This window comes from Phaethon lepturus, unplaced genomic scaffold, assembly GCF_000687285.1.
Source record: "Phaethon lepturus isolate BGI_N335 unplaced genomic scaffold, ASM68728v1 scaffold15373, whole genome shotgun sequence".
NCBI classification, from domain to species: Eukaryota; Metazoa; Chordata; class Aves; order Phaethontiformes; family Phaethontidae; genus Phaethon; species Phaethon lepturus.
In genome coordinates this window covers 66,090-75,955 of record NW_010529858.1, presented here as the reverse complement: position 1 = coordinate 75,955, position 9,866 = coordinate 66,090, and the positions used below count along the sequence as shown (strand labels likewise).

Below are 9,866 nucleotides of genomic sequence, written 5' to 3'. Positions count from 1 at the left end.
TTTCTTCATTTCCAGGAAACATGCAAAAAAAATCCTTCACGGTTAATTAAAAAACTAAAAATACCAATTATCAGCACTAGGTTGGGCTTTCCTAAATGTTTGCCTTCCTCAATTTACCTCCCTCAGCCTCTTGGCTAACAAATACTTTCAGTTTTACTCAAAGTAGCCATATCACTGATCTTTACATCTTTTTTCACCGCACGTTGCTTCATTTTCCTGACACCTCAGATTTTTATGCCACATGCATTTTTTGCTCAGTTTGAGTACGTCTCTAACAATACAAACTACTGGATTTTGCTGAATTGTATAACCCTGACACAGTTTTATGGTTTTCCCTAAACTCAGTCTGTGATTAAATGTATTCTCAGTCTTCTTGTTGACTTAACTATTGAAAGTTCTCAGGCAAAACAGGCAGAACAAACTTTACTGGCAGCTGTATATCCCTCATAAAATTGCTCTAAAGTACTGTCTATCCAGCCTGGCTGTATTTTTCATGCTTTATCACAAATCAGTGTCACAGATAGATTGCAGTTTGCAACCTGCAGTTGTTCATCGGAGTTAACTTGGCTGTCAGGACAGCCTTTTTGCAGTCCTTTAAGTTTTCATAACTTTTGTGCATGAAACCAAACGAGTTTTCTAGCCATCTGGGGGATCAATGTGTGTGTCGTTAGAGCATATGGAACAAGGCTACGTTACCCTTTTGAGTTTGACTGAGGATATGCGGCATCGCTGCCTTCATACTTTATAGAAGTGCCTGCACAGAAATGAGTGCAGTATGGAACAACTCAAATCATGAACCTTAAAAATATTTTACTTATGTTTTAGATCATCCTCCAAATCTTCAAAATCATTCGAGACTTAGAACTCCACCACCTCCAATATCACATGCTCACACCCCAAATCAACATCATGCGGCTTCCATCAATTCCCTAAACAGAGGGAACTTCACTCCACGCAGCAACCCCAGCCCAGCTCCTACGGACCACTCTCTTTCGGGAGAACAACCAGCCAGCACTCAAGAGCCAGCCCATGCTCAGGACAACTGGTTACTTAACAGTAACATCCCGCTGGAGACTAGGTAGGTCATTTTCTTTAGTACTTTACAATGTTCTGACAGTGTGTGCTAAGGATGTTATGGAAAATACACACATCTGTATAGCTAGCCGTTCAGTTTGTGGACTGCTCTTTGGTTTTGAGTTGTATTTATTATTCCTTGTGTCTTTTTATTTGGGCTAGGAGTAGAGGAAATTGCTCTTCTTTCATAAACTAAAAATGCTGTCTCTAACAGCTGCTCATAAGATATTTTCCTCATTTAAAATTGGAATCAGGATCATAGATTAAAAAGTTCTTGGTTTTCTTTCTTTTATTTTCCTTTAATGTCTTTTCTTCTTATGTAGTAGGATAAATCAATATCCTATTTAAGAAACTGAAATCAGTCAATATATTGAAAAGATTTATCTTTCTAGTTCTGCCTCGTCAAGCAGATACTTTTGTAGTACATCGTTGGAAAGGTTGATCTTGTTTTACCTAATGAGGAGAGGTCAGCTGCTGCATTTTGCTGTCCTACAACATTGCTCCAGCAAGCATGAAACACTGGATAGCAGGGCAATGGTCAATTAATGATGTCTGGTTTAAATTTAGCATTTAAATTCTTTTCCACCTATGCAACACATGAAGAGTGTGACAAGGGTGCACTGAGTTTTTCTAGTTCATAGTTTTGCTTAGGTTCTATGTAGGTTCTGGAAAAAGGAGTTGGCATAGTCTCTCAGCGTCAGTCCTCCCATCTGATGGTGAGTCCATCTACTTCTTGCTGTCCCACTTGAAACTCAGCTTTTGCATTCTCCAGAGGTTTTGTTTCACCATTTCCTTTGCTGTTGAGAAACCACTGGAGATGCTGGAGTCATTAGCCACTGTACATGGCACCTTTTTCAGTCTGGAGAGAAGTCTTGCGGCTTAACATTGTGCACTTAGCTGCCTTTTTTCCCTCATTTGTCTTTCCTTCTCAAACCAACAAGAAATATTTCAGACAGCAAAAACTATATACTAACTGAAAACTGAGCCAGCAGCCAAATTTGTCACTTCAGCACCTGTGGGAATCCCACTGAGGTCAGCGATAGCTGTGTCTGTATCCTGGGACAAAATGTACCCAGTTTTGCCACCTTCTGCTAAGGAAACAATTTTTAAAAACGTATGTGTCTGTTGATCTTTTGAAAGTGAGCTGTGTCTGCTGGCCCTCTGAAACTTCCAAACTTCCAAAGACCTCAATGTAACATTTTATGGAGTTTATGGATAATTAATTTCTCTGTGACTGCTTGATTAAAAAGACCCAACTAAGAAGCTGGATCCAAAAGATTAAGACAAAATTATAAGCAAGTACTGCAAGTGTGATTTGGCAACAGTTTCAGTGATTATATTGTGTTACTAATTCTTGAGCATATATACCCAAGCAGTGATTTTTATGTGCTATTTCTCTTGAAAAAAAACAACAAACAAACCAACTTCCCCAAAAAAACTTACATTAAAAAATACTTGGGCTCCACTCCTGCAGCCCTTTTGTGAATAATCCTTTATTAATTCTGGAGGAAGCCCTGTGCCTTTTTCTAAACTGAGTTGTCAATTCTTTGGAGAAGAGACAATTATACTGTTTTAATAGTGCTAAGACATCCTCACATCTGACTGGAGTCTCTCAGAACCCACCGCCTTACAATTGAGAAGGAACGTCCTTGCTGGTGGATCAATGGAGGAATGTCAGAGATAAAAGGTCTTTGCTGAAAACATCCTGCCCCCGTTTGTCCAGTTCTGGTGGCAGTCAGAGAGGGAGATGGAGAGACAACCCTACCGCATCTTAATAAATGAAGGAGTTTATAGCCAGAACAATTATCTGGCTCATCTGGACTGTTCCTGTTAAATTGTAAATGAGTACATCTTTAAAGACTATCCTCATTTCTGCTCCACAAAATCATTGTGGATGAAAATTTTTCAAGATCTGAAGCAGACTGTTCTTTCTGCAAGCTGAGTTGGTCACATTATTGCTGTTAACCAGACTGAATGTTGGAGGTCTACCTGAGTGAAGAGATCCTTCTGCATAATTTGATGATTTTACTGGCATCACAAATCAGTCACATTTGTAACTGATCCTCAATTTAACCACTTTATTACACAGGTCGTTTTGAAACTGATGTTGTGGCTTTTGACGCACTGGTTGGAACGGCACAATTTTGCCCAGTGACCCATCAGACAATAAACATGTTGGAAACGAATGTGTAATTTTATGACAAACAGCAAATGAGTACATTTACAGAGCATGGCTGACAGGCATTTGTTCCTTCACTAAACAACATTAAGAAAATAAAATGTGTTATAATGGTGTCATAATGCAAAGAGGCTGTGCTGCATAGATGATCAGTAAATCTGTGACAAATCTCCACTCTCATAGTCTGCTCTTCCAACAATGCAGAGATCTTCCTTTTCCTTCAGTGGGAATTGTATAGACATAAAAGACGGAGCTTCAGAGCTGTTCAGCAAACTTAGATGCCCAGTTCCACCTCTTCCATGAAGTCGACCTTCCTCATTGCAAAGATTTTTAGAACCAAAAAAGACCTCCACCTAAGAGAATAAAATGTCCAATATGTAAGAAAATAAATCCTGACCGAGAGACATTAATCCAAGAATTAAGGCCTTTGAAGTCCAGCAATAGGAGATTATAGTAATCTCATGTCAGAAATGGAATTGTATTTCTGTTGAATATCCATTTTTTCAAAAATCTCATATTAGTCAACAGAGAGAGAAAACACAAAGAAAAAGCTACTTCTTTTAAATAGGGATTGTCACAGGCTGTGAAACATGCCTACATGTATAGAATTTAAGCACCTCAGGGTTTGAAGAGGCTTGATTTTGACTGCCGTGGACTCCAGGCAGTATTCAGAACTGGGAATTGAGGATGGTTTGTCACTGCCTGGAAATTTCCATCCTGTAATGCAAAGGGCAAGCAGAGGTGTGTAGCACATGTGTAAAACTGACATGAGAAACATCCTATATCTGAGAACTTTACATGTTGCAAGAGGAAGAGCCCCTCCTCTTCTCTCCCTCCTTTTCATTAGTTTCCCTTTACTCCCTTTTCTCTGTTTCTCCTTCCCCTTTCTTTTCCTGTCTGCTCCCTTCTTTGTTGCTTTAAAAGCAATATATTATCAAGGTTGTGATGAGAAGATCTTTGCTCAGCAGTCGCTCCTGACAGGTAAGTCAGTTCCCCCCATATTTATTCTTCACTCTTCCTTCTTCTGCAGCCTCCTTTCTGTTCCTTTACATTTGACCTTGCGGGAGCAAATAAATGCCAGCTAGATGGACATTTAGTTGACAAACCAACAGCTTTCAGGAGACTTCCATTCCCGGGAAATTTCATGTGGTAATCACGTAAGGTCAGATTCTGCCACCACAACTCATTATGAGAAGGGAGAGTGGTTTGTAACTAGACAGCTATTCACAGGCAATCTCCAAGGGAGAGACTCTGTCCAGACTTCAGAGAGGAGGACAGTCATGCATTAGTCACCTCGGTGACCCGGCGACCCCTCTGTTACAAATACATACCTTGTCAGATTATATAACCCTCCCCGCTTCTGTTTTATTGACATCCCACAACTGAAATTCATGGAACCAATTTGACATGGATTTTAACTACTGATGAACTCTTATTGATTGGTGTGCTGCTAGATGTTGCCTCTTACCCATTAAACGCTCAGTGCATGCACATATGTTGCTTCTCTTTGCATTGAATTCAACATCCAACCTTTCTGGCATTCCCAGGGAATGTGCGGAAGCCGCAAACACTTGGGGACGGATTGATGTCTCAAGTGCTATGGCACACAGCTCATGCATGTCGATCCACTTTACTCCAAAGCTGTAAATAGGAGTCACTTTACTTTCATTCAGATCAAGGAGTAGATGTGTTCTGTCAAAGCAGCCCAGGGGCCTTCAAAAGCCATGAGTTGAGCTAATACCAAGTGCTGGTATTAGCAGCAGGAAGAGGAGGAAGTAGAAATGAAGGTTGAGGACATTTTAGAAGAGAGAGTATCAAGGTTTGTATAGTGTGACAGGGCTGGTTTCTCTTGGTATAGCATGTTACCTGAATCCAGTTCCTCTGACAGAGGAGTTCTCGCTTGAGTTCACGTCACGTCACTTATATCCTGTAAGCGCCTAATCCTGCATAAGGGATAAAGTGTCACAATGCTGTTATGTTCCTTCGGCTAGTTTTGGCCAGGGAATTTATTCATATTCAGGCTTAGATTCAGTTTTGATGCTGAAAACAGGCATGGGCAAAATCAGGACTGTTTTTTCTTTTAAAAAAGGTGGGAAGAATGTTCTTTTACCAGGTCTTGAGAAACAAGCCTGAAGGTGAGAAAGACACGGTCTGTTCCCAGCTGTGCCTCTGACTTAATTCTTTATGTTGCTGCTATTCTCAAAAAGTACAAAACAGTTTAGCATATATAGGTCAAAATGTGATTCATCAGATTACATGCTGCGGAGGCCAGATATTGCAAAATGCCGCTATTGTATGCAAAAGTCAAAACCAGGCCTGTTCACATGCAGGCCCTAGGGATCTTGCCTATTGCCTATGTTATCCAGATTATAGCCGATACTCTGGTACTGGAATCTGAGTTACAGCATAACCTTCTTCGAGCTTCAATTTGCTTATCACCGAGAGGATTTTATTTGGAATATTTCTATTAAGCAAAACTTGCATTTTGAAAGTTCTAAAGAGCAAGTTATTGTTCCACAAAGGAAAACAAATTAATTAATTTGGTAATTTAAAAATTCTCAAATGCAAAACTGAAATTTAAGTGAAGGAGTGGCAGATTTTCACTGGAAATCCATGAGGATGTTAGATGGAACTGTACTACCAAGGTATTGGCCACAGTGGGGTATGGATACTGTGCTGTGCCTTTTCAGAGTAACAGTAACACAGATGCAGGAGGATAACAAGGTTGCAGGATTGAAATCTAGTCTTTTGAGTCCCCCAGTTCAGAAGGTTTCATGTGTCACTGGCAATAAATAATGTGAAATGAACAAAGGCATCAGCTTTTTTTATACATGCACATGGGCATGTGTGCTTATATGTATGTATATGCACATATATAGTGTAAAAATAGAGGCGTGAACATTCTTAAAAGCTATATATGTATATGTGTAGCACCTTATACATATAAATATATGGTCCATCATTCTAATTCCATGCACAACTGCACTATAACCATTGTGGTTTATAAGATCACACTTCATATATGCATGACTCACTGGCTTCATTCATGTTTCCATATGTACGTAGAAACATAGCAAAGCAGACATTCCTAGAGACATTGCAGGACAACCTCATTGAGATGGACATTCTCACCTCCTCCCGACATGACGGTGCTTACAATGATGGGTATGTGACTCTTCTGTGGTCTTCCTGTTTACTGTACAGTCATTATGATCCTTGCATGAAAGCATTTGGTCATATTAATTTTGTTTAAGGGCAACACCATTGCTGGCCTCTTCCAAGATGGCTTTACAAAAATGAGGTTCTGGAGCTTGGAGCACTGTGTCCTGTACATATTAATGGCAGACTCATTATTATGCTAGTGAGCCACAGCATGCCATTTGCTTTTTTCCCCTTGTTGTTTTGAAAGTAATTTCATTAGTAAGAAGTACCTACAGCAATTTTGACTCCCATATAAAATAAGATTAATTTAATTTTCATAAAAATCTTCAATCGTTATTATGCTGGCAGCCTGTTACTTCATTGTTAAACTGATATGTTCTTATGTACCTTGTCTTACAAGTGCCTACCAGTCGTGTATGTAAGCTAGGCCTTTGATTTTGACTTAACCACCCATTCTGGCATCTTTACCTAACTTTTGATCACGTTACTTTTAAGTTATAAGCAGCTTTTAGCTTGACACTTAGTGCCAAAACTGTTGACCTTGTGTTGGCAGTTTGTAATTTGGTAGCCATCATTAATTGAAGTTCTAATTGCTGTACTTGAACACTGTAGGTACCTCTTTGCTCGGAACAGATAATCTGTGTCTAAATAATTACTTTCCAAAACACAGGATAGTATCTGACTCTTTGTAAAAATTAATGTTTTGATGTAAAGCAATAGTAGAAATAATGAGTCTTTCTCTAATGCTCAGCAGTCATGCTTAGAGTACCAATAAAAGCATGTCTGTAATAGTACAAACACCTATTTTTGAGAATTATATGCTACTTTATACTGCATGAATCAGTGGCTTTTCTGCACGGTGATGTTTCTGCATGTGACATTTCCCCCTGTGACTGCACAAGTGACTTCAAGGGGAAAAAGGAGTCACATCTTCATCTGGTCTAATCCACTGGCTAGGCTGACTCCCATGGCCCCATGCCGATTGCATTTACGCTGGCTGCAAATCTGGCCTCATAAACCATGGCAGAAGGTGCAAACTGCACCGGGGCTGTTTCTTGGTCCTCACAAGCTGCGTTTTTGTTTTACATCAGCATGGTGATAGACGAGTCAGATTTGTTTCCCGAGTTTCATTCCTGGAATTTGAATGTTTTGTACTTCATGATGTCCCACCGAAATTAGTCTTTTCGTTTAAGATTCCCACAGAGGGAAACTCCCATTAGGACATTTCATTTCAGGAAGTCATGGACCTCAGCGGGTTCTTTTTGCGCTGACTTTCATGAGTCTCACACAAGGTCCTCATAGGCTGGCTCTCAGGCTGCGTTTGTAGTAATGGGCAAAATATGGTGCCTCCCAATGTGTCACTGGACAGGAAACACTGTTGTCTTTGACAGTAATTCACACTTTTTAAAGGTAGGCGTCAAACTGCGGTGCTCTGGACTGCTTTCTGGAAGCAGGTGCCTCTCCCCACTGGCGATACACAAGATTTGAATTCTGGACTTTGATGCTTTTAGCTATGCCATTGTCCGACGCTTAAATTTGCCAGGCGGGGACAGTGTGAATATTCCCCTCTGTGACAATTTGGGTGCTATGGAATGGCTTAAGCTGTCTTTCCCCATCTCCATTCACCGATGCCATACAAAAAACGCTCTCATGCAGTGATCAATGAATTGGTAAACGCCCTTCCTTCTTTAATCCGACCTACGCTCCTCTTCAGTCTCCGAAGGGCATTTCTGTGGGAGCGTGAGCAGGCCCCCGGTGCTGCCCGTGCCACCAGTCTGTCGTAGCTGTGCTTGGGGTATTCATCTCACTCTAACGCCAGCTCTTCCACAGAGGGGACTCCTGCCCTTGAAGAGTTCTCTGTGGCATTGTTGGCGCTGTGATTTTTTTGTTTGTTTGTTTTGTTTTCCCTTATTCTGTGTGATTTGTCTTTGATTTTTATTCTTCTCTTTCGTGCATGCCATCCATGTCGGTAGCCAGCATTGTGTGGAGCTGCTTTCCTCGTCCCGGCAGCAGTCGTCATCCTCCCACCCCACATCTCCCTCAGCTTTGATTGTGTGAGGAGTCACTTGCTGTTGGTCTTTCTTCCCTCAGGCACTTCCTCTTCAAACCTGGAGGCACTTCTCCCCTTTTTTGTACAACATCGCCGGGATATCCCTTGACGTCCAGCACGGTGTACTCACCTCCCCCTAGGCCCCTCCCCAGAAGTACCTTCTCTAGGCCTGCCTTTAACCTGAAGAAATCCTATAAGTACTGTAACTGGAAATGCGCTGCCCTGAGTGCCATTGTCATCTCAGTCACGCTGGTGATCCTACTGGCCTATTTCATAGGTAAGCTTATTTCTGGGGTTTTTTTCTGCTGTTCTTTCATTTCTCTACAAACTCCCCCGTAATGCTAATGTTGGGGAACCAGAGGGTCAAGATCATGAGACAAAGTAACGGGGAAATAAGGCCTCTGTCAACTTAATTGAGGTTGCAGTGGTATGGTAGGGAGCCTAACACATGTCCTAGAGCAAGAAGAGCTTAGTAAAACATGAGTCGCACGTTGTGCTCCCTTTAATGGCACGGACTGTTTACTTTCTGCAGAGGAAAGTGTACCTGGAGTGAGGCAAACCTACCAGGTTTTCTCAGAGCAGCCCATTAAGACAGGCAGTGAGGTCCATGTCTCAACCACAGTCACATCCAGGTCTGTGGGAATTCTCTGCCATTGACGTTGACAGGAGCAGGGTCAGAACCAAGATCCTGACGCACAAAAATGTGGTTTTATTCTATGTTTTGGAGGCACATCCTAGCCTTTTAACCAACGATATTGAAGTTCACAGGGTGACCTGGGGGATGAGGAGGGACTGAGTTTAGATTGTGGTCCAACAGGGCCTTCTTTGAGTAGGGAGGATGGGGAAGTTTGCTCCTTAGGTGGAGCAGCAGTGGATTTTTCTTGAGCTGTGTATGATCTGAATTGCATTGGTTTATAAGGGTTGTCAGTGTTCATTGCAAAAAAGCGTTCTTGGTGTTTGTTGCGAAAGTAATGGAACTGTTAGAAGTGAAAATTGTATTTTTCAGCCTGTAAAGTTGGGGTGTTACCATTACTTTTTCTCCAGTTAGATTTGATATTTGTGTTATAAATGTCTTACAAAGGTCCATTTCTAGACTCCCATTTTAAACTGTCTGTGGTGCAAACTCTAGTTGTCAGACACTTACAGATGTGATCATAGGAAAAAAAGCCCATTTCTCATGGCACAAATGAGTCTTTTTGATTTTGCTGTGACTTCCTGTACACTAATGATCTATAAAAGGTTGTGGTTAGAATTACAAATCTTAGCCTGGATCGAAAGATTTTTGCTTTCATTTCACATGAGTATAATTAGCACTACCACTACCACAAAGGATTGCTTTTATTGTGTTCCTTTTATGTACACTTCTTTTCCACTTCTGCCTTGCATCATACTCTGGTCACT

At 41.1% G+C, this 9,866-nt stretch overlaps 1 protein-coding gene across 1 annotated transcript in view; it reads left to right on the top strand.

The window, feature by feature from the left end:
- Positions 1-825: 825 nt before the first annotated feature.
- LOC104618471 (teneurin-4-like) overlaps positions 826-9,866 on the top strand; it is a gene marked incomplete at both ends in the record, with an annotated part of 70,742 nt that continues 61,701 nt past the window's right edge. Inside the window, 3 exons of the mRNA XM_010284071.1 lie at positions 826-1,078; positions 6,320-6,418; positions 8,507-8,742. Coding sequence (XP_010282373.1) covers positions 826-1,078; positions 6,320-6,418; positions 8,507-8,742 — 588 coding nt within the window. The remainder of the gene's footprint in view (positions 1,079-6,319; positions 6,419-8,506; positions 8,743-9,866) is intronic.